Below are 25515 nucleotides of genomic sequence, written 5' to 3'. Positions count from 1 at the left end.
ACTGTGAGAGCCTACCGCCTGCAGGACTAAAGCAAGGGCCCAAGTGGAGACAACTCCACGTCATTACTGAGGCCTCAGCTACCCCAGGTGGGTCAGGGGCTAGACTGGGAACTGGAAGGTTTTCTCCAGTTCCTGCACCTGCATCTCACAGGCAGAATGATGGTCTTCACATGAAGGGGGTAAGCTTATGCTTTTTCCCTAAAACCTTCCATAGCATTACCATTTTATAAAAGAAAGATACAAAAAAACTGTAGCCACTTTGTTTTATTCTTTCTAACAAAATAAAAACATAATGGGAAAATTTTAATTTTACAAGTAGAGTTTAATTTTTAAAAATAAACACCTACACTCTCACCTGTATCCAACATAACAGAGGTGTAAAAGGTTATGGCTAAATGCAAAATAAGAAAGCAAAAAATAGATCAAAATGTTAAAATTTCCCTTTACAGGGACTATAAAAATCACGTACCTTGAGACCTGAGTAGTGCCTCTTTTCTTGTTTTTTCTACACGTTCGACTTTTATTTGAATTTAAATTTTGCACATTTCCTTCTTTTTTCTCCTGAAGCTTCTTCTTCCTATAAGGATCTTCTTGCTAAAGAGGAAAAAGAAAACATTTAGTGTTTTAAAGTGACTAGACATAAATAAAAATGTACAACTTTTTTTTTTTAACTCTGAAGACCAATTCCATTTGAATTCAGAACATCCCAGTGCCAGTGAAAACTGAGACAAGTTTCTCAATCTCTAGTTTGTTTTCATTTCCTTTCTTGCTCTACTTCTCTCGAGCTCCACAGAAAAAGAAGAAAAAAAGAATTGTTGTCTCTAAAATTCCTAAGGGGCTAAAAAGGAAAAACATCTGCTAGCAATTTATGGTCAGCTTGCTGTTAACTTTAGCTATAATAAATCCCCCAACCTTCACCTGTTAATTTGGTATGTGCAACCCACATGAATTACTGCACTACTGGAGAAATCAAGCAAGAACTCAATCTAGGAGCAAGCTGTGTCGTTATGTTTTCAATTGCTTATAGATGAACTTTAGGAGAAGCACCAAGTCCCACAGAATGCTCCAAACTAGCTTAAGCTTCTTAGGTAAATAAGGCAAGAAAACACTTGATGTTTTTAAAATGTGGTTCTGAAAAGCTCAATGTAGCACGAGATGCAAACATATATATATATATATACATATATATATAGTGTGTGTGTGTGTATTAAATATCTATAATCTTTTTAATTGGGGCTTTTTTCCTCTTTTAAATGTCAGGCACAGCCTGGCCCTTTCAAAGGTTGAAGTAGCTCAAGTTGTTAGCATCTCCCAATCCCTATTACTTCTATTACTTCTCTTCCTTCAATATGTTGTCCCCTCAGAGCAGAGACACTGTCAGCAGGTAGGAGAGTCAGGAGATCACACATTGAGAAACCCAAGGGCTTAAAAACCACATCTCTTAAGTGTGGCAGGCCTGTTCAGGGGGAAACTTCTCCAGGGGCCTCTCAGAGGCAAATCTCTTAGTTCAGAAGAGTCCTCTTCCTATTAATTGACCCCCAGGATTCACACTGCATGAAAAGCAAAGATTGGATCATTTTACCTTCTTTTTCAGAAGGTTGGTCCAGAAATTACAATAAGAATGCATGAAGTTCTTACACACTCTTGACTAATACATTTAACTTGCAAGGTCAAAAAGAAAAGGTTTTAGATGCCTGCATTCCCTACGTGTTCTATATCTACAAACTGCAATCCCCACGCATCTATTAAAGCAACGTGCTCTCCATAATCAACAGATGCTAGATACAAAATGAGATTTTAACTGTAGAGGCAGTGGGAATATGACATTTTTTCTTTCTTCTTTATACTCCTATAACTCCCCCCCCCCCAGTAAGTATGTATTAGCTTTTTTCCTGATGCTGAAGGTATTTTTAAAATATTTAAAAACCTGACAAGTTAAACACAAAGCCCCATCCTACAGGGTCTAATGCTCATTGCCTGTTTGATGCTAAACAGACACATGAAAAATGTACAGACTCATGATCCAATGTCAAACATTAGTCATGCACCATATTTATTCCTGTACTGTTCCTTTGTGTATTTCTAACTCAAGGGGGAGTCCCCCCTCATCTACTCAAAGGCCAACAAAGGCCTGTCAATATAGCAAGCACTTAGCCCTTTCGTCCCTCCAGGGTCAGGTACAAATAAAGGATGGTCTCTAAGTGATGTCCAAGAAAGCGTGGGCTCTTGGCTGTCACTCTGTACTTGGCCACCTCTCTCAAACCTGTGTGGCTGGAACTATCATCAAGCGCCAGCAAGAGTTTAAGCATTCAGGACTCCTGAGAGGGAGGCTTCGGTGGGCGGAAGCATCACCGAGTTCTCCGTGAGGATGAGAAGGGAGAGAGAGTACTGGACAGGTTGGACTTGGGGTGAGCAGAATGACTGAGAAGTGGGGTCCATGAGCAACACCACAGGGGCAGGACAAAGCTATGAGCCAGGGCAGAGAAGTAGAAGGCGTAGCAAGGAATGAAAAGACTAATGGATGGTCTTTGTCTTTGGGGGCTGGGGTGGGAGTACCACTGCAAATACTGGGCAATGGAGAGGGAGGTGGTCCAGTTGGGCGAAGACAGAACAGGCCTGCAACAAAGGCAGTGGATGGAACAGAACAGGGAAGCGAACCAGAGAACCACGGCAACAGACCTGTCAAGAAATCCGAGGAAGAGTGAAGACCATCTGGTTCTCTGCTTTCTGGTATAGAGGGTCCTACAGAGGAGGAGGCAGGATTAACCAAGAAACTGAGTCACACAGAGCTGCAATTAAGAGCACAGTTGGTTGGGCTTGGTGACTCAGCCTGTAATCCCAGCACCCTGGTAGGCCGAGGCGAGTGGATTGCTTGAGCCCGCGGGTTAGAGACCAGCCTGGGCAACTTGGTCTCTACAATAAATCAAAAACTAGCCAGGCGTGGTAGCATGCGCCTGCAGTTCTGACTACTTGGAAGGCTGAGGCGGAAGGATCACTGGAGCCCAGCAGGTCGATGCTGGGGTGGCCGTGAGCGTGCCACTGCACTCTCTTTGTGGGCAACGAAGTGAGACTCCAACTCAAAAAAAAAAAAAAAGAGAGAGAGAGCACAGTCTCTGGATAAAGGAAATATGGTATGTATACAAGATGGACTATTACACAGCCATAAAGAACAAAATTATGGCCTCTGCAGCAACATGGATGCAGGTAGAGACCAGGATACTAAGTGAACTATAACAGAAACAAAAAACTGAATATCACATGTTCTCACTTATAAGCAGGCCCTAATCACTGGTCACACAAGCACAAGTGTGGGATCAGCAGATGCTGAGCATTGCTAGGGGAGGGAGGGGAATGGTGGTGACACACTGGGTCCCAGATCCACTATCGGGGGGGAGAGGGCCCGCTAGAAGCCCCAATTTCACCAGTATGCAACTTACTTATGTAGTAAATCCTAACTTGGACCCCACAACTATAACATAACATAATGTAACATAACATAGAAAGAGAACTGTCTCTGAGGCTAAACTGCCTAGCTTGTAATCTTGGGCAAGTGACTTAGTCTTTCTGCCTCAGTTTCCTGAGACTTCCTTGAAAGGCTGTTGAGAGGATTAAATTACCTGGCACCTGGTAAGCAGTTTATATGAAACTTAGTTATCATCATCATTATTCTTGAATTATTTGAACTAGTTAAGTTCTCCGATCTCCCTGACAGAGGTGACAACTTAACCAATGGCAGAGTGAAGAAAGATTTCCTAAGCTTTAATAAAAGCAAAGGAAGAAATCAAAGAAGAGAAATCCCAGACTGACTGCTCAGAGGCATTCTTAAAGTCACTGCATGCAAGTCAAAGCAAACAAAAATAAGAAGCAAGGACAAACTGGGGAAAAACTCAGATACATAACATACATAACAAAGAGTTAACAATATCCTTAACATATAAAGTTCTCTTACAGAAAACAAGAAAAAAAAAACACTAACAGTGAAAAGAAAAGTGGGCAAAGGACATGAAATACAAGTTCAGAAAAAACTATAAGAGGCAAAAAAAAACCCCAAAAATCTGAAAAACTCACCCAAAATATTTCACAATAAAATAATGTTTTTAAGATGGGCAAGCCAGGCTTGGTGGCTCAGCCTGTAATCCCGCGCCTTTGGGAGGCTGAGGTGAATGGATTGCCTGAGCCCGCGGGTTCAAGACCCGCGTGGGCAGCGAGACCTCATCTCTACAATAAATCAAAAAATCAGCCAGGCATGGTAGCGCATGCCTGTAATTCCGGCTACTTGGAAGGCTGAGGCAGAAGGATCGCCGGAGCCCAGCAGGTCGAGGCTGCGGTGGCCGGGAGTGGCCACTGCACTCCAGTCTGGGCAACACAGTGAGACTCCAACTCAAAAAAAAAAGACGGGCAAATTATAGACTAGCCTGTATCTCTCCTTTCCATTTTGGTTTTAGAAAACACAAATGTGTTTGTGATGCATGTTTATTCCTGCAAACCCCCAGGAAATGGCGAGGGAATCAGGATCCTGGTAACAGTGTACCTCTAAACAGTAGAGATGGGACTACGTTAGACATTCACGTCTTAATTTATAGAATTTCTTTTCAATCGTAAAATTTTGGATGGACAATTTTACTTTACTATGTTTTTTTAGATTTTTACCAAAAAAAAAAAAAGGAGAGAGAGAGAAAGGAGAATGCTCACCTTTCCCTGGTAAGATGCAAATGGAAAAGAAAATCCAAGTGGGATTTCTTCACCTATCACGTTGACCAAGATTCTGCAAACAACTGATTTTGCCAAGAAGGGAATGAAACCAGCACTCCCAGATACCATGCACAGGAAATCAGTATCAGCTTTTAAGAAAGCAATGTGGCAGCAGCATGTACAAACACATCAGGTAGACAGGCAAGAGTTATAAAAAAATGTTGTTCATCACAGAGTTATTTATGAAAGTAAAAAGCTAGAAACAATCTTACTGTCTAATTGCAGGAGAATGGCTTACATGATAGCACAAATGATGAAATACTTTGTAACCACTCAAAAAAAGCTCTCCACTTAATTTTTTTAAGAGAATTGATTTATATATACACAATGCAGTGTCACGTTCACGGATACCACAGCCTCGACCTGCTGGGCTCAGGAGATCCTTCCCGCCTCAGCCTTCCAAGTGGCTGGAACTACAGGCGTGCGCCACCATGCCTGGCTAATTTTTTGATTTATTGTAGAGATAAGGTCTCAGCAAGTTGCTCAAATCCCTGGGTTCAGGCAATCCTCCCATCTCCGCCTCCCAAAGTGCTGGGATTATAGGTAAGCCACTGCACTCAGCCTGATTTTGGAAAGATCTTTCTCCCCCTTCATCTTTATACTTTTATAATAATCATGAGTTACTTTTCTAAGGGAAAAAAGGTATTTTTAAAGGAAACTAAAAATCCAGAGCTAGAGTTAAAATTTAGTTTGTGGATTCCAAACCTGGGCTTCAACTTTCCTTGCCAATAAATTTAGGGGAATGTTCCCCGTGTACTATATAGACAGATTTACGCAATTTTCTAAGCTGCAAAATTAGGCCCTAAGAATGTGCAAGAAAAACAAACACTGAGCACTGCACTTGGAAATGTGTTTATTGAGAACAATTTTCTCCAAATGAACAATGAAATGGAAAGTATACTCATGGGATTTTAAAGAACAGTTCTACAAAACAGAGCATGAGTCACAGAGACAGCTAAGACATGGCAAACCACAGCCCCTCAATCTGTGCCAGAAAATCCACCTTGGTTGACTTGGCTAGAGGCAATCTTGGGCCACAGGGTTCGGCCTGAGTCCCCCAAATCCCTCAGACTGGCCTCCCTCCTGCTGAGCTGACAGCCACCATCAGGTACAGATGTCTGTCCTACACAGGCTCACTGACCAGATAAGGAGGGAGGACTTACACAACCGCTGGGACGGAGTGCAAGAACTGTCTGAGCTCCAGAGACAGAGTAAAGAGGTGAGGCTCATGCTCTCCAAGAAGTAATGGCAAAGACACACAGAAAAGGAATTAAATAAATTAATAAATTGCCTTAACAAGGGATACAGTTAAGTCTCACATGAAGAGCCAGGGAAGCCTTCAAGGCAGAAGTCATGTCTGAGGTAGAGAGTGCCCATGCACATGGCCAGCGGCAGCTCCACTGTCCCCAGGGCCACTGAGGGCTAATGAGACCTGGGGATGGTCCATTTCAGTTTCTCCTCCCTTCAAGCAAGGCTGTGTGGTTGGGAGAGTCAGTCCATCTCCGTGTTGGGTTCTATTTCACTGCAGGCAACAGGTGAGTCTCCAAAGCCCATGCCTAAAGCATGCTAGGTTCAATTTCTAACTTCACTCATCCATTCCCTCCTTCCCCAAACCAATGACTTTATTTCTGTTCCCGAAAATACGTCCTATCCTCACCTTTGAGTGTAGCTTTTTGTACATCTGCTAAACCTGCCACTTCAATCCACCTTTAATTCATCACTGCCTCTCCACGGTTCAGACCCAGGTCCCTGGTCGTGTCTCTGTACACACCTCAGACACTCCATGTCGACCCTCCACAGGCATAACTCCCAAGTCTCAAGCTCCAGGTCTGACCTGTCACAGAAGCTCACATGCCCTGTCTCTTGCTGTTCACCACACGGTGCAAACAACTGTGAAGTCCAGCCACCCCTCTGTTGGTAACGATCATGGTCACACCTATCACTCTTTGGTACTTACTACTTGTCAGTACTTGTCAGTGCTGCCTGCCATTCTAAAGTCATTCTCATATTAACTCATTTAATTCTCACAACCCTATGAGGCAGGTATGCTAGTATCATTTGCATTTTGCAGAAGGAGGGAACTGTGATGTTAACTGGCCCAATATCGTGGAAGGAATAAGTGATGAGTCCATGCTCTTAACTATGACACGACATTGTTCTGACAGACACAAAAATGAGCTCGTTACACACATCAGCATTCCCCATGTTCTAGTCACTCAGGCTTTGGACCTTGGAGTCATCTTTTGTAAATGGCTGTGTGAAAAAAAAATGGTTCCTCTCCTTCATGCAATTTAGTGCTGGGAAGTCCTAATGGTTCTTAAATATGAACATAAAATTGAAAACGAGTGCAGTGGCTCACGCCCCTAATACCAACACTTAGCGAGGCTGAGGTAAGAGGCCTGCCTGAGCCTAAGAGTTTGAGACCAGCCTGGGCAACGTGATAAGACATCATCTCTACAAAAAATAAAAAAATTAGCCAGGTGTGGTGGTGCACACTTGTAGTAACACAGCCTCAAAATCTATGTTTGTTATAAGGTTTAAGAAAAACAAAGGAACATGAAAAAGGGGAAAAGAGGCAGGCGTCGGCAAACCCCTTGGGTCCCCTCCCACTGTGGGAGCTTTTCTGTCCTCTCAATAAATCCTGCTTTAAAAAAAAAAAAGAGCCAGGCATAGTGGCCCATACCTGTAATACTTTGAGACCAGCCTGGGTAACATAGTGAGACCTTGTCTCTACAAAAAACCAGGAAAATAGCCAGGCATGGTGGCACATGCCTGTAGTCCCAGCTACTCGGGAGGCTGAAGTGGAAGGATCATCTGAGCCCAGAAGGTCAAGGCTGTGGTGAGCTGCGAACATGCCACTGCACTCTAGCCTGGGTGATAGTGACAACCCACTGCTCCCCTCCAAAAAAAGAGAGAAGGAAACATCCCAAATCCTACCACTCAGAAATTACCAGAGATTCCTGTTTATTATTTCACAAACCTCATTTTTAAATATTTTTCTATGAACCTACACACATGTAAGAATAGCATACAGATAACTGAAATAATTTATAATCCTGGGACCATATGTAAGTTTTAAACAAAAGTATAAGACTTGATTTTATATGAGTTTAACGTAAGAAAAATAAAGTAGAACCAAGGGAACTGTCAACTTGCAAATACTTGTTTCTTCTATACATGATGTATTAATTCATTAAGGATCTCTCTGAGGTTAAAAAAAACCGTAAAAAAGATTATCTTAAGTTATCACTCTTTTAAACATGTCTCACTTTTACACAGTATTGGTTCTCTTCCAAGAAAGATTAAAATTAAAACTCATTTTCACCTTCCCTCAACCCCACCTCCTGGTTTTTGCAAACAGTATTACAATTTTTACTTTCAGTTTTAATATTTGCAATCTGTTCTGTGATTGCAATTGCCAATTGTTTCACTTAGTTCTGGATATAAAATGGATGGAAACCTCAACGTGACATGCCTTCTTCAATCCTGAGTTTTTACTTTTACTTCTATCTGGGTTAACTAAACGTCATTAACTTGATTTTTCAAGAAAGGCTCACAAGTTCATTTGTGTTTAAGAATGTCTGCCTGTTGCCTCTGTACTTGGATGTCAACCTGGTTGGACACAACATTCTTTGTTCATATTTCCATGCTCTCAATGATATAGCTCCACTGTTTTCTGGCACGAAACATTCCTATGGAGAAGTCAGAGGCATGCTTATGTTTGTATTTCTTGATTTTCCTGCCTTTGTACAACTCTTTAAGTCTGAAGTTCAACTGATTTAGCTAGGATGTGCCTATGCCCATTATTATGTATCAATTTTTCCTGATGTACGCAGTGTGCCCTTCTGATCGATGTTTAGTTATTTTCTCACCTCGAGAAAATTCTCTTCTATTATATCGTGAATACTTTTCTGTTTTTTTAGAGAGATGATGATTGATATGGGGACAAAGAAAGACCAAAAAGCAATCCAACTCAGCAAGAGTATGCCCTAAAATATAGACACTGGGTAATAACCAGGTAGAAGGAATATGTGGATCAGGTTCTACTCTGCCATCATTACCTAGGAGTTAATCCATTTGTTTAAAACTAGTTTCTCAGCTGGGCTCGGTGGCTCAGCCTGTAATCCCGCACTTTGGGAGGCTGAGGTGAGTGGACTGCCCGAGTCCGCGGGTTCGTGACCTGCCTGGGCAATTTGGCGAGACCTCATCTCTACAATAAATCAAAAATGAGCCGGGCGTGGTAGCGCGCGCCTGTAGTTCCAGCTACTTGGAAGGCTGAGGCGGAAGGATCGCTGGAGCCCAGCAGGTCAAGGCTGCGGTGGCCAGAAGCGTGCCACTGCACTCCAGTCTGGGCAACAGAGTGAGACTCCAACTCAAAAAATAAATAAATAAATTAGTTTTTCTTGAGAGTAAAAGCTATCTGGTTTCTCTAAAAATTGTCGTATCACCTAAATAATTAGAAGATAAATAAGACTTTCTGAACAAACACATCCAACTCACCAGTTATCAATAAGGATTGAAATGCAATGAAAAGTATGAGACACACATTTTCACTTATTGCACAGATATTTGCAAGCCATAAGCCCTAAAAATGGGTTCATTCTTTTTAATAAGCAAGAAAAAAGGAAATACAGACCTCCACTGAAGGTACGTCCTGTTTCTCAGAACATACATCTTTAGATGCTTTGTGACTCTTCTTTTCTGAAGAAGACTTTGTGTCAACCTTTTTCAAAGTTTCACAACTATTTACTTCATTCTTGACAGGCACTTGCTGGTTATTCCCTTGAATAAACAGAAAAAATTCAATTTCTAGCTAATAACTCCCATTCATATTCCCCATAGATAAACCTACACCAAACATCTTATTTGATTTCATGAGAATTAGACTTCTTTTTAACATCCATGATGCTCCAGAAATTTGTTGATAGGTGGAAATGCATTTAAATAAAGAGCTCTACAAATAATCCTTAAAAGAGGTCAAGGAAAAAAGTCAGAGGACATCAATATTCACAACACCATTGTTCATAATAACTAAAAGGTGGGGGAAAAAAACAGATGTCCACTAATGGGTAAACAGATAAACAAAATGTGGTGCATACATGCAACAAAATACCATTCAGCCTGATTCAATTGCAAAATCAATTGGAATACTTACACCACTGAACTTGCAGTTAAAATGGTTCAGATTAAAAAAAAAAAAGGAATGAAATTCTGCCACATGATACAACATGGATAAACCTTGAAGATATCATGCTAAATGAAATAAGCCAGGCACAAGAGGACAGATGTTTCATGACTCCAGTTATCTGAGGGATCAAGAGTAGTCCAATTCATAAAGACAGAAAGCACGCTGGTTACCAAGGGCCAGGGAAAGGCATGATGGGCATTAACTATTTAATGGCTCAGTTACTGTTTGATGGGGACAGTTACTGTTTGAGATGATAAAAAAGTTCTGGACATGGAAAGGGATAATGGTGATAGCTATGCAACAATGTGAATATATGTAATGCCACTAAACTTTATATTTAAAAACAGTTAAGATGGTAAATGTTATGTATATTCCATCTCTTTTGCTTTTAAGGTGTGAAAGAGGAAGAGAAGGATGAGGACCTGGGTCATGACTCAGCCACGAATTAGTTTTATGATCAAAGTAAGTCTCTGAAGCTGCCTGTACCTTAGTTTATTTATAAAGCAAGTATCACCCCACCTTCCCTGACTCCTATGCTTGACAGCTGATGAAAACAGAACAGATATGAATGTAAAGCATTCCCACCAAAGGATCCAAGGACCATTTCAAGGAAGGCCTGTCCCCTACAGCAAACACCTGCCCCAGTCTGTGCATAGGGCTGCACGAAGGAGAACGAACAGTCGATGAATCTATGGCAAAGATGGATGTGGATAGGAACCTTTTCTGAAACTTGTTTTCTCCAATTTTTCTTTCAAGTGATTTCATAAGCAGACTTCTTCTATCCCTTGCCTCACATCAGAGGCGAATCAACTTCAACCCACAATCACTGGCCTCAGGTTTGAAACAGAGAGTATTTTAATACTTTCTTTTTTTTAATTTTGAGTCGGGGTTTCACTCTGTCACCCAGGCTGGAGCACAAAGACACGATCGTGGCCTCACCACAGCCTCGACCTCCTGGGCTTAGGAGATCCTTCGGCCTCAGTCTGCTGAGTAGCTGGGACTACAGGTACATGCCACCACACCCGCTATATTATTTTTTTTGGTAGAGACAAGTTCTTGCTATGCTACCCAGGCTGGTCTTGAATTCCTAGGCTCAAACAACTCTCTTGCCTCAGCCTCCCAACATGCTGGGACTGCAGGTGTGAGACACTGTGCCCAGGTTTTCCCCTTTTTTCTTTAACTGAGAATTCTTAATGATGCCTTCAAAATCTGAGAAAGTTTAGATGACCACAGTGCAAATATTCCCTAGCAGAGCAGGCTGCAGGCTCTGGAAGGCTGGATGCTTGACCACTGGTCAGCAGAAACTTCAACCCAATCCTGCTGTGGTACTTGAGGTGAGACAGGCCTCTTACCCACAAAACGAAAACAGCAGCCAAGTCTCCCCAATTCAGTAATTCTGAGGCTACAAATTAAACTCACTCGAAGGCAAGACGCACACATTTTTCAAATAACACAAGGTAAACGTACTATTATTCTGTTAACAGAAAACTATATCAATCTTATATAACTATAAAAAATGCTGACCAAGTAAGTGACACACAGCTTGGAAAGTCATACAATGCAAGTTTTTATGGTTTAAATACAGCCACAGCATATTAGGTTTTGTACTTTCAGGAAAAGAGCTCACTTCAACATTAACTTAAGGTTATAATCTCCAAATGTCACAAGATGAATACAGAAAATTAATCTTTTGGCTAGACTCATTACATAAAATAAAACATCAGAGGATGTTTTAATACCTTTGGCTCTAATGGAACAAACTTAAAAATGCAATGGCACAGCCCAGGCAGCACAGCAAGATCTTGACTCTACAAAAAATTAAAAAAAAAAAAAATCAGCCAAGCATGGTGGTACATGGCTGTAGTTCCAGCTACTTGGGAGGCTGAGGTGGGTGGATCACCTGAGCCTAGGAGGTTGCAGTTGTGCTGAGCCATGACTGTGCCAGTGCAGTGCACTCCGGCATGGGTGACAGAGTGAGACCCTGACTCAAAAAAGAAAAAAAAAGGTCAAAGTCATATCCAGAGCCAAATCTGATCAATATCGGCTGCTTTCTTTGTTACCCAGGAATAACTTTAACAGTAGGGTTAATAAAGAAACTGAATCAAAGACAATTAAGACATCTTGCAGAAAGTTCTGTCCCTGTATGAGAATCAACTACCTGCCTTGAAGATTTAGATTTACCTTATTTATTTATCATTATTTTTGGTGCGGGTCTCCCTCTGTCACCCAGGCTAGAGTGCAGTGGCACAATCACCACTCATTGCAGCCCTGAACTCCTAGGCTCAGGGAAGCCTCCCTCCTCAGCTTACCAAGCAGCTGATACTAAAGGTGGGCACCACCATGCCCAGCTAATTTTTTTTACAAGAGGGGCACACCACAAAAAAATACGGAATTATCTTTTGGAGGGCAGGTCCCTTGTGGAACAGGCTTCCCCTGCTAGGTTAGTATTCTAGGAACCCACAGGCATCAGTGCACCAGCTAGCATTTTTGTGAGTCTACATTTGGCTTCAGTGAATTTTTGTGGCAAAACAGGTAACTGGTTCTTCCACCATGACAACCCACCTGCTCATACTGCATTGAGAGGTCAAAAGTTTTTGACCAAAAGCAGGAATGACCCTACCCTATTCACCCAATCTCGTCCTGAGGGACTTTTTTGTTTCCCTGGATGAAAAAATTCTCAAAGGGAAACATTTTGCCAATGTGGAAAATGTAAAACAAAAAAACAGCAGAATGGATGAGTTCAAAAACTGTTCTGAGCAGTAGAAAAAGCATCTCGATAGGGGTACTGCATCAACTGGAGAGTACTTTGAAGGAGACTAAAGTTTAACCATGTAAGAATAAACAGTTTTTTATAAACAAATTCCAAATTTTGGGGGGGTTCTCCCTCATATTTTTTGCAGAGATGAGGTCTTGCTTTGTTGCTCAAACTGGTCTCGAACTCCTGGGCTCAAGCAATCCTCCCATCTCAGCCTCCCAAAGTGCTGGGATTATAGGCGTGAGCCACTATTCCCAGATAGATTTGCCTTACTTAGAAGACTGTCAGGCCACAGCCTTCCGATCCCCTTCAAACCTGCACATTTCTGAACTAAGAGTAGCTGACAGCAGCCCTGTGAAATCATCACCACCCCTTATTTCATAAGTTGGCAACATTAAAGGTCATTCTTTAGCAGAGATTGCCTTGAAATATAATTGCTTCTACAACACAAACTGGCTGTTAAACATTCACAAAGAAAAACATCAAACACTGTGAATGAGAGCAGCCAGCAGTCAAAAGCAAGGCAGACAGGGTCTGTAATGGAAAAAGAAATCATAATAAGAACATCGCTTTGGATTCTGGAAGCCATAAGTAAGAAACAAAATACAGACATTCTCCTCAAAAAATGTGTGCTATTACTTTTCTAGCATCCTAATTCATGAGAAAATGGAGTTCCTTAAGTTTTCTTCAGGCCAAATATACAGCACTAAAAGTATTAGTCATCAAGATTTCTTAGGAAAAATTCAAATTTAATAACCAATACAAAACCGCCCAAAGTAATAATGAACCACAGACTTCTAGAAAATTATTAATACCCTCTGTGGGGCCAAGAATCAGGACAAACAACAGAATGAACGTTAATAACAGGGTTTTCATGACTCCCTGAGAAATTCTTACACGAAAATATTTTAAAATATGGAAACACTGAGTATATATTTCATTTAAAAATAGAGCCCATCCACATCATCCTATTAAGTATGCTACTTTCCATAGCCTCACAGATGAGTGTCTGTGCCACAGTTAAAATCAAAAACAAATGGAAGAAACAATAATAATAATACTAGAGGGACTCAAAAACACCCGGAATTTATTTATAAAAAATTGTGTACTTATTCTAACATGTCTAAACGTCAGTCACCATCAAAGTACTCTTCATTTGATGCAATACACATATCAAGATGCTTTTTCCATTGCTCAAAACAGTTTTGGAACTTGTCAATTTTGATGCCTTTTAGTGCTTCTGTGGTTTTTTGTTCCACTTCTTCCACACTGGCAAAACATTTCCCTTTGAGGACTTTTGTCATCCAGGGAAACAAAAACCAGTCGACTGGAGTGAAATCAGGTGAATAGGGAGGGTGGGGCAAAAGGATCATGCTGTTTTGGCAAAAACTGCTGAACACTCAGCAAGCTGTGGGCAGGTGTGTAGTCATGGTGGAAGAACCAGTCACCTGTTTGCCACAACTCAGAATGTTTGTTCCACAAATTAGGATGTCACCGCCTCAAAACTTCCAGATAAACTTGGTTAACTGTTTGATCCAGAGGAACAAATTCTGAATGTACTACAAGGGGCCTGCCTTCTAAAAGAATTTCAGGTTCTTTTGGGTCTCCCTTGTAGAGCAGGAGAAAACTTTGGGAAGTGAAGAATGTTTATGGCCTTCATGCTGGTGATGGTTTTCTTGTGTATACTTATTCCCAAACTCATCAAGATGCATACCTCAAATATGTGCATCTTTTTATATACTAATAATTCTTCAAAAAAGTGGTTATAACAGAAAATAAAAACAAATGACAGACCAAGAACTCACTAGCATTCTGCTTTAAGAAGTAGTATGTCTTAAATCTAATCACATGTGATCTTTGGCTAAGTTAGCTTTTCATTTAAAGTTATTAGTATCTATAAGTACATAACATTTTTTGAATTTCTGAAAATACTGGTAAATTCAGAAAGCTGAGGTATCAAATTCAGTGAAAACTTTCTGGTACTGCTAGGTACAAGGCTTAGGGTATTACTGGATGTAAAAGTCGACTATCCTTTACATTATTCTAGGAAGAAAGCAGTGAAACAATTTGCTGTTTTTCTTTGGTAGTAAGGAGGTCAACCACATGCTGGCTTCAGCCATAAATTCTAAGGCTACAGCATTTTTAATCAGACAATTAAAATAATTATACACATTTAAAAAGAGATATGTTTCAAAGATCATTTCTATTACACATAAAGAAAGCCCCATTCTTATCAGATGATCAAGAGACTGGAGACAAGTAACAAATGTTTGAAAAGTTCAGTTGTTTGACAGGTTGATGCCAAAAAGCAAGTAGGAAAACAGAGCCTTGAAAAATCTGTCAAAAGACTTCATTTCTTTTTTTTTTTTTTTGAGTTGGAGTCTCACTCTGTCGCCCAGACTAGAGTGCAGTGGCTGCTCCCGGCCACTGCAGCCTCGACCCGCTGGGCTCCGGCGATCCTTCCGCCTCAGCCTTCCAAGTAGCTGGAACTACAGGCGCGCGCTACCACACCCGGCAAATTTTTTGATTCACTGTAGAGATGAGGTCTCGCCAAGTTGCCCAGGCGGGTCTCGAACCCACGGGCTCAGGCAATTCACTCACCTCGGCCTCCCAAAGCGTGGGATTACAGACTGAGTCACCGAATCTGGTCCAGACTTCATTTCTTTTTTTTTTTTTCAGATTTCATTTCTATAGGCAGCTTTTTTTTTTTTTTTCTTGAGTCAGGGTCTCTCTCTGTCATCCAAATTAGAAGGTAGTGGCATGATCACAACTCACTGCAGCCTCAAACTCCTGGGCTCAACCAATCCTTCCTCCTTGGCCTCCTAAGTAGCTGGGACTACAGGCATGTGCCACCCTACGCGGCTACTTCTTCATTTTTTTTTTTTTTTGAGCTGAAGTCTCACTCTGTCGCCCAGACTGGAGTGCAGTGGCCACTCCCGGCCACCGCAGCCTCGACCTGCTGGGCTCCGGCGATCCTTCCGCCTCATCTTTCCAAGTAGCCAGAATTACAGGCATGCGCTACCACGCCCAGCTAATTTTTGATTTATTGTAGAGACGAGGTCTCGCCAAGTTGCCCAGGCGGGTCTTGAACCCACGGGCTCAGGCAATCCACTCACCTCAGCCTCCCAAAGGTGTGGGATTACAGGCTGAGCCACCGAGCCCAGCTCTTCTTCTTCATTTTTTTGTGGAAATGATGTCTTGCCCAGGCTAGACTCATAGGTTCAAGGAGTCTTCCTGCCTTGGCCTCCCAAAGTACTGGAATTATAGGCATGAGCCACTACACCCAGTTTGGGAACTTTCATTTATGACTTAGGCATCTCGGAAGGAGGCGAGGAATCAGAGCAGGAAAGAAATAAGACACATTTTTTTGCTTCTCGATGACAATGGCAAGACGTATGTAGTGAAAGCCACAATATATGCCCCAAAACATTTTCTTCTCACACAATAAGCTATACCCAGAAAACTAAAAGCCTCAGAATAGGAGAAGGCACGATTTTTCAGGTGCTTCCAGGAGCTCTGATAGGTTAAGAAAATCACTTAACGGTATTCTTACATGATAGGGTTGTCCCTCGCCTCCCACCTTTCCTTTAAAGGCAATCTTACTACCAGAAGTTTCTATAGTTCATTTGAATACATTAGGGAAATGGCTAAAAGGTGGCCAATTTGTTACCTGGCTTCAACTGAAGGAGTGGAAGTTTCTGGTTCCACTGGGCCACACAAGAAACACCCTGACCACAACTGAGGGTCAATCATCAGGTGGGGTAAGCTCAGCGCATGAGACTGACACACTTCTCACAAAATAAGATACTTTCCAAAATTAAAAAAGAGCTGGGCTCGGTGGCTCAGCCTGTAATCCCGCGCCTTTAGGAGGCTCAAGTGAGTGGATTGCCTGAGCCCGTGGGTTCGAGACCCGCGTGGGCAACTTGGCGAGACCTCATCTCTACAACAAATCAAAAATTAGCCGGGCGTGGTAGCACGCGCCTGTAGTTCTAGCTACCTGGAAGGCTGAGGCGGAAGGATCGCTGGAGCCCAGCAGGTTGAGGCTGCAGTGGCTGGGAGCGGCCACTGCACTCCAATCTAGGTGACAGAGTGAGACTCCAACTCAAAAAAAAAAAAAAAAAATTAAAAAAGAAATAATGCTCAAAGTTAAAAGTGAAAACTCAGAAGGTTCTTTTTTTTTCCTGGTGGAGTCTTACCCTGTTGTCCAGACTGGAGTACAGTGGCATGATCATGGCTCACCACAGCCTCAACCTTCTTGGTTCAGACAATCTTTCTGTCTCAGCCTCCCAAGCAGCTGGGACTATGGGCGCGCTCTACCATGCCCAGCTTTTTTTTTTTTCTTTTTTCTGGTAGAGTCGAGGTTTTACTATGTTGCCCAGGTTGGTCTTGAATTCCTGGGCTCAAGTGATTCCCCTGCCTCAGTCTCCCAAAGTACTGAGATTACAGGCATGAACCACCATGCCTGGCCTAGAAGGGACTTGTATATATTGTTTTCTCATTCTTGAGCCCTCTTTACACATTATGGTTTCCCTGTCAATTATATGTCCATTTACTTTCTGCCAAGTTACTGCAATGCCTTCCTTTGAAATTTGACAAATGACTCCCAAATCCTTAATGTTACTAAGAAACTCTAAGTCCTACCTTTAAACTACAATTATCTTTCCCTAGATTTCTCAGTCCTCTCTTAATTTTAGTCTTTTCAATTCTTTCATATTTTAAATTGTAAATGGATGGCAGGCAATTTATTCACTTCTTAACATCTTTGATATTTTCCCACAATAGTGCTGTGAAAACAGAACAAAACACATGACAATGAATGAACTTCCCTGGGAGGAATCTCCTGCTAACATATTAATTCTGTAGAAAAGTATATGATGGTGAATTGGCACCATTGAACTTGCTGGTCTGAACACGGTAGAAGCCAAATTTCTTTCCTTGACTCTTATTTAATCTGATCAACAATCACCCTGACACACATTAACATGCTAATCTAGCCAAAAAGCAGTTTACAAACATTCTTGTGGTGAAAGATTTGCTTCCATTTACAAAATTATAAACATACTAGTCATCTATACAAGAAGGAAGGATTCTGGGCAGGTTTACCATCCACAATGATACAGGCAGACCCTATGTTTATGGACTCGGATATTAAATTGACCTATACTTACTAAAGTGTTATCACATGGAAGTCTTGTCTCAGCTACTGGCATTAAATATTAAGTGTTAAACAGAAGGATCTTGAAGTACAATTCAAATCATCTGACCCACTCTACATTTCCACCACCTCCAAGTACTATATTGTGGCAGAAGATCCCTCCCATTCATCGACCCACAAGCCACGGGCATTGCATTTTGCAGGCACGTTTATCTGACAGACACAATGGGTCACAGATGTAGCACTTCTGGAGGGTGAGCCTCTCAAACAATTCTTATTTCAAGTGTGTTTCCAGTCAGCCTACATCAAAAATTGTGCTCAGACCTAAAAGACTCACAAAATAAGGAAAAAGTCCAGCAGGACTCACTCCATAATTTACCCTTTCACAAGTGTGTCATGGTCTGGGCACCATAAAATATCTGGGACAGTAGAACAAAAGGCACCAAACCGCTCCACCAAAAATTATCCAGATAAGATATACCATGGTTTGGTCTGAAGATCTGGTGAACTGCATTCCCCCGGTGGAAGAGACACAGGGTCAACCCTGCAGACACAAGTCCACCTGAAGCATGTGCTAGGCTGCCAGGGGAAACAGCACCAACAGGTTAGGTCTAGGTGCACCAAGAATACATGAGCAACTGCCCAAACCACGTTGTATTTGGAGGACATCAGCTTCCTTTTACATTAGAAACGTCTTGTGGTCTGGGCTCGGTGGCTCAGCGTATAATCCCAGCACTTTGGGAGGCTGAGGCAAGTGGATAGCCTGAACCCGCGGGTTTGAGACCAGCCCGGGCAACTTGGCGAGACCCCGTCTTTATAATAAATAAAAAATTATCTGGGCATGGAGTGTATGCCTGTAGTTCCAGCTACTTGGAAGACCGAGGTGAAAGGATCTCCAGAGCCCAGAAGGTCGACGCTGGGGTGGCCGTGAACGTGACACTGCACTCCAGCCAGGGCGACAGAGTGAGACTCCAAAAAAAAAGAAAGAAAGAAATGTCCTTGCGTAGGACACTCAAAATTCAGTTTGGGTTTTTACCAAATCCATAGAGCTCAGTAGAATTAGTCAATCCATAACATTTCTGAAACTTCTTTACAATATCAAGAAGTAAAAAACATGAGGTTGTTTATATTTAGATGCTGCAAATAATATCAAAGGCAACTGAGTTTTTCCAGATTAAAAAGTGTCCAATATCTGGTTAACAGGTACAAAAATGTGCATACTTAAATAGGAGTGACAAAAACATAAATACGCATAGGCCTTTATGCCAGTGGCCAAAGAGATCTGTTAAAGCATAATGACAATTTTATATGCAGGTAGTCTTCCTAGGCTACTTTTGCTTGCATTTCCCTTAGCTGTATTTGCTACAAGAGAACATATGTCTTCTTTAAACCAAGGAACAGTTAGAGAAGAGCCAGGGCCGGGCAACCTGAGACTGTGGCAGCTGTGAAATTAAACACTGAAGTTCTGTTCAGTGAGTCCCGTTTCACTGGCTGATTAACTTCTGCAAACAGTCTGAAAACCTGAGATTAAAAAAATTAGAAAAAGGTGTGCATATCCTCCCTCCATCCCCCAAATATGATACTCACATTCCTCTAAATGGATGCACTAAAAATTATACTTTTTTGTCACAACATTCTAAAATCTTGGTTCCTCATCCTAAACCTTTCACATTACAGGTCATATTTCAACACTTAAACCTTTGCTAAAACTAAACAGCCCAGCATGCACAATTAAAACTAAAGGTTACAAGTGGGAACAAATTTCACTAAAAACAGCCAGGGGACAAGCAGGAGAGAAGACTCATCGAGGAGAATGGAAAAATTACCATTGTTTTTCCTGGAAATTTCTGGCAAGTCTGAGTGGTGATACTGAGGTGAGCTTCTCAGCAAATGGTTTTCAGGTAGTTTCTTAGAGGTCTTCAGTGGACAGAGCTCCTGTTCCTTGAGCTCAGCTGTGTTCTCTGAAGTTTTAATGTCAGTTTCCTTAGGAAACATACATGTCTGTATTCCCTCCTTCAGATTACATTCTGAAGAAGGATTATTGACAACAACTGTGTTTTTCAGTGTGTTTTCTTCTTTATTCAGTAAGTTTTTGGGAAAGGTTAAATTCTTCTGCAAGTTGACATTCATGCCACTTGCGTATTTAAGGCTAATCCAGTTCTCAACCATGACATCGGTGCAAACATCTTCTTTAGCAGCAGATAGGGAGCTGCCCACGAGTGAGGTCTGTTTTTCCTCTGTACTCGTGTTGGCACTGCTGGCTGCAGACGTGCTGGGTTTATGTTTACTATAATATACGGAGCACTTGTGCTTCTTCTGAGAATGGCCGTAGGTGCCCGGGCTCCGCTTGGCGGCATTCTGAATTCGGCTTTGTGGAGTGTTCACTGGAAGGCAGCCCTTCCCTCTGCCTTTATCAGAGGGGCCGTATGTAACAAGAAAGTTCTTGCAATTGCTTCTGAATTTAAGAAGAAAAACATTGAATGTAAAAGTAGACCAAACCAAACTATTGCCCTGTTTCTACAACCATGAGAGAGTGGCAGCAATCAGTATTATGTGTATTTAAGCAATTCTACCTTCCCTCCTTCTAAAGCTCCAGGAGTTTTCTGCCAAAGAGCACTCACAGACCACTAAGTCCTCACGTGGAGACTACCTCTAATAAAAGAAATGGGCAGCTGTTCACACCATGACTTAAATTTTGTGAAAACAAAATTGGAATCAAAATTTATATTACCTTAAAATAAAGTCAGAAATAAGGAGTACCAATGGTGAGGATCCTCAACCCCACCCACCCCCATACCCACACAGTACAAGGATCCTTACTTGTGAGGATGGGAGCTGATGATATCCATCGGACCGTTGTTTTGCTGTGAAGAGGAGTTAGTGTTTTGCCTCTGTCTGGTTTTCATGAATTCCAAAAGAATGTACTGTGCTTGCTGGAAGGCTACTAAAATCACACCCAGCAGGGACAAACTGAGGAAGAAAGCCATGAAGATCATTACTGCATGATTCTGACCTGCATTCAAAAGCCTAGTTTTATTACAGAAGAGTGGTGAGTGATTGACAGGAAACATCTAAAGATACAGTATTAAAATTCAGTAAGATTTATGACCTTGTAATGTTTCTTAAAGATTAAAAAAAAAAACCCAGTTTCTAAAAATTGTGCATATTTATAACTTTGATAGAAGTCAGTTTCATAAAATCATTCAAAAAGGGTCATTCTAGTCTTCTAATCTCAAATAGTCACTGCACTGAGTTAATACAAGCAATTAACATCACATCTTCCACCATGACTACCAAAGAACACTGTGGGGCATAGCTGTCTATTATACTTCTAGGTCTTACGCTCTCTTACCATTAGTTCATGATAACTGTAAAGAGTACCCGTCACTACTCTGCTTCACATATCAGAGTTCTCAAAGCAAACTAAACTCCACTCAATTCACATGCTTGGACTAACCCGGGCAGTCTATGTTTCCGTGCAGTTTGCCAGGATGACTTCTCTATTCAGTGGAAGGACAGCTGTGGTGGCAGTTTACCTGACAAAAACGACCGTGAGCCTCCAAAATGACTCCTCCCAGCTGGGTCCTGGAACCACATCTGCACACAAGGGCAACAGGTGATGAGGGAGAGTCACATTGAGAGTGAAGTGAAACTCCAGACCAGCTGCAGTGACAAGAGTCAGGTCACGAATGACCCAGGAAGAGGTGAAGTCTGGAGTGAACCTGGTAACAAAAGAATCATCTTCATGAACTTAATCGTAGTTTAAATTTTAGTCAAAAAGCAAAATATTCAGAAAAGCAACACATTTCTTACTTGTACAAATCACATACGTATATAAAAACAAGATGTCTTATAAATGGAAACAGTGTTTCCCTCCATATTGTTAAATGGCTAATACAAAACTGAAATTCAAGCCCAATGCTTACATGATGCTGATGTCATGGGATGTGTTTGGGTCCAGAGAAAACTGATGACAATCCAGTACTTCGAATCCATAACCTTGGCAATTATACCCATTAATTTTCAGAGATGATACAGTTATGGGAAGAAGTCCAATATTCTCAACTTTAAAGCTCTTTGTAATAGATAAAATTTGCTTGCTGTCTTTCAATTCTAGTGGGCACAAAAATTATATATAGTCTATATGAACTATAAAATATATTTAAAATAATTTATGAGATCAATATTTATTGAATATACCAAACCATGGTCTATATTACTAAAATGTGGGGGAAAAAAATTCAACATAAACTCAAAGTATGATTTCTATCTAACTGCTAGACCAACTACTAATTCTGTTTTACAACCAGGATATAGCAGAGGTGCTTAAATAGTCAAGATTTTTCTTAAGTCAAATCCTCTGCCTAGGTACCAAAAGTAATCACAATCTCTCATTTGGTCCTTTACTTATTAAAGGGTAAGGTTAAAAGTTTCTTCTTATCAGAAGCCAAATAGTTTGGATTTACTGCTAGCAACCACATACCCCATGACTCTGTGATTTTTCACTCCTATGGAATCAGGTACCAATTTACACATGTGTACCTGCTTCTGTGTAAATCATTGCAGCTACTAGAAACACAGCTCAAACTCACTATATTAAAAAGAAGCAATTAAACCCTCACAAATGAGAGTACATTTTATACTGAGTGTTTGAAAAAGAGTTATGACAATTCTTAAATATCCCTAGACACTGGGAAACCCTATCAGGTCCCCTCCCGCTGTGGGAGTTTTTCTGTCTTCTCAATAAATTCTGCTTTCTTTAAAAAAAAAAAAAATCCCTATACATTTAAAACCCACAGGGTACTTCATGTAAGAACTAGTATTTTATCTGGTTCTAAAGGTTTTATATTACTCCCTAATTCTATCATCAAGGTCAACTCTAAATTACTTGAATGAATAAATGAGAAAATTAATGCTTCCTGAAGAATTTTGAGTGCAAAATTGCTAACAAATTTTTTCAAACTCAGTGCTCATTTAGCATAGTTTTCTAACAACAACAACAAAAATTCCAATGAGACATTAAAATAGCACTACAAATTACCCAAGAGTTACACCAACCAGTTTTCCCTATAGAAAACATTGTTACACTAAAATGCTTTCAGTGTTTTCATAAAATTAAAAATAGGAAATCACGACAGAATTTACCAAAAACATTTCACACCTATCGTATGACTTCTGTTTTAGTTCCCAAGGAAGTTGCTAAAACTAACGTAAGTGGCTAAAGGTATTTAATTTAAATACACGCATAATTCAGACATTATCCAGTATAACATTTCAATGTATTTCTAAATCTGCATTGTCTAATACAGTAGCCATTAGACACATGCAGCTAGTTAAACTTCAATTAAGATAAAGCATATTTTAAAATTAACTTCTCAGGAACACTAGCTCTATTCTTTTTTTTTTTTGAGTTGGAGTCTCACTCTGTCACCCAGACTGGAGTGCAGTGGCACGCTCCCGGCCACCGCAGCCTCGACCTGCTGGACTCCGGCAATCCTTTCAAGTAGCCAGAACTACAGGCGCGCACTACCATGTCCAGCTAATTATTTATTTTTGTAGAAATGAGGTCTCGCCAAGTTGCCCGGGCGGGTCTCAAACCCACGGGCTCAAGCAATCCACTCGCCTCGGCCGCCCAAAGCGCTGGGATTACAGGCTGAGCCACCGAGTCCGGCCCAGCTTTATTCTTTTAAAGGCTCCTTAACCACATGTGATCACAAGCTCTTGTACTGGATGAGACAAATACAGACTATTTTCACCATCACAGAAAGTTCTAGTGGCCAGCACATACTTAGTCTTCTCTCCAGTCATCATTTTATTTTGATTTTCTGAGATTAGGTAACACAGTCACATCAACTGTTTCATATATTTATGTTAAATATCTGACACTACTCTAGTAATTCAACAATTATACTTTCTTTTTTTCCTCTGTATTTATTATCCTTTTAGTTTGCTTGTTTGTTTGTCTTTAAGATATTCTTGCTATGTTGTCCAGGCTGGCTCAAACTCCTAGGCTCAAGCAATCCTCCCTCCTTGGCCTCCCAAGCAGCTGGGATTAGAGGCATCAGCGACTGTGCCCAGTTTATGTCTATTACCTAAATTGAGGGAAAGAGCTAAATCTCTGTTCTAATCCAGGGGTACTTGCCTATATATGCTAAAAAGCTCGCCCGATTTAGTTATTGCATCAATACAATGAGACACTTTTTAGAAGAATATTCTTAAAGAAGACTTTTGCTCTTGACTTTAATGCCAGCCTTCCCTGTCAGAATGTGACATGTGTGAACTCACGTCGACGGCAGTCCATGAGCGTGGACTCGGGCACCTTAAATCGGAGTGAGCCTCCAGCACCAGGAAGTCTTCCGCCCACTCTCAGTAATTCTCTTGCTCCAAATCCTTCCACACCAACTATGTCAATAACAGTCAAGTTATTCCTATAGTGAAAGAAAATACAAACAGAAAGGCATTATCACAGAGTCACAAGGAACAGTGCACACGAACTTAAATATTCCCAGTTGGCAAAACTATTTTTAAAGTTTTAAAGAAGAAAATCGATTTAAATAGTGTGGTACCTCCTGCCAGCTCACAAAATAAGGGTGAGTCCAGAGGCTAGGCAAGCTGCCACGAGCAGAAGAGTCAAAGCAAGCTGACCACAGCAAGAACGTGTGAGCGGCCATGGTCACTTTCCAACCACAGCCGCAAATGTAAACCCACATATTTTCCTAATAACCAAGCACCAGGGTAGTGACCAGACATACGAGAGAGAAAAAAAAAAACAACAAAATAAAGAAACTGGAGACACAGATAAACACTAACAAATGTAGACAAAATGATAAAAGTTATTTACAGGGTGAATTACGAAGTTTTCATAGTAATTCTAAGAAATTCTGCCTTACGATAATTCTAGAAATAAAATTCTACTGTTTCTTTTGAAATAAAGTTTTAAAACATCACCCCACAAGTAACATATATCTAGTCAGGTTCTTATCAAACAGTAATTCAGATTAGCATTAGCCTTTTCGTTAACTGAAATAATGATTTCTAGGACAAAAAAAGAGGAAATTATTTTTAAGTGATGCACATTGGACTGAAAACCAGTATTCATAATGTAAATACTAGAGAAGCAAGGAGAAAATCCATTTTACTTTTAAAATTATGCAAAATTAACTGAAATGCCTTTACATCTTTAATTAAAGGATTTAAAACATTTATTTAACCATTTGAAATCCTTTCAGTGATTAGTCATTAGATGACAGATATTACTGACAACAAAATAGTGTGTCTATCAATACAGAAACTATCAAAAGTAAATTAACTTCTATAAAATATGTAGATTTTCCAGCCGGGCGTGGTAGCACATGCCTGTCATTCCGGCTACTTGGAAGGCTGAGGCGAAGGATCGCGGGAGCCCAGCAGGTCGAGGCTGCGGTGGCCGGGAGCGGCCACTGCACTCCAGTCTGGGCGAAAAGAGTGAGACTCCAACTCAAAAAAAAATGTAGATTTTCTTTTTGAGTCTGGAATATTTCAGCTTGGGATGAGGTCGAGCTTATCTCTACACTTCCTATGACCTTAGTTCTTCAAGGAAGAATAAGTTTAAAAAGGAAACACGTAAGTCGACGGGGCATAAGGGATTCTTAGTAAAATCCTCAACTTTTTTTTTTTTTTTTTTTT

General features: G+C 40.9%; 1 protein-coding gene across 1 annotated transcript in view; it reads right to left on the bottom strand.

Annotated features, from left to right (window-relative positions):
* Nucleotides 1-25515, bottom strand: part of TMEM131L (transmembrane 131 like) — a 97063-nt gene that overhangs the window by 19621 nt on the left and 51927 nt on the right. The window contains exons 18-24 of the mRNA XM_008071907.1: nucleotides 24136-24278; nucleotides 21777-21963; nucleotides 21387-21572; nucleotides 20671-20820; nucleotides 19677-20305; nucleotides 9389-9534; nucleotides 470-594 (exon numbers count right to left, since the gene is read on the bottom strand). Of these exons, the coding sequence (XP_008070098.1) occupies nucleotides 470-594; nucleotides 9389-9534; nucleotides 19677-20305; nucleotides 20671-20820; nucleotides 21387-21572; nucleotides 21777-21963; nucleotides 24136-24278 (1566 nt within the window). The remainder of the gene's footprint in view (nucleotides 1-469; nucleotides 595-9388; nucleotides 9535-19676; nucleotides 20306-20670; nucleotides 20821-21386; nucleotides 21573-21776; nucleotides 21964-24135; nucleotides 24279-25515) is intronic.

This window comes from Carlito syrichta, unplaced genomic scaffold (assembly GCF_000164805.1).
Source record: "Carlito syrichta isolate Samal-C Ts95f unplaced genomic scaffold, Tarsius_syrichta-2.0.1 Scaffold314788, whole genome shotgun sequence".
Taxonomy (NCBI): Eukaryota; Metazoa; Chordata; class Mammalia; order Primates; family Tarsiidae; genus Carlito; species Carlito syrichta.
Note: the sequence above shows the minus strand (reverse complement) of the source record. Positions and strands in the feature narration are given on the sequence as shown.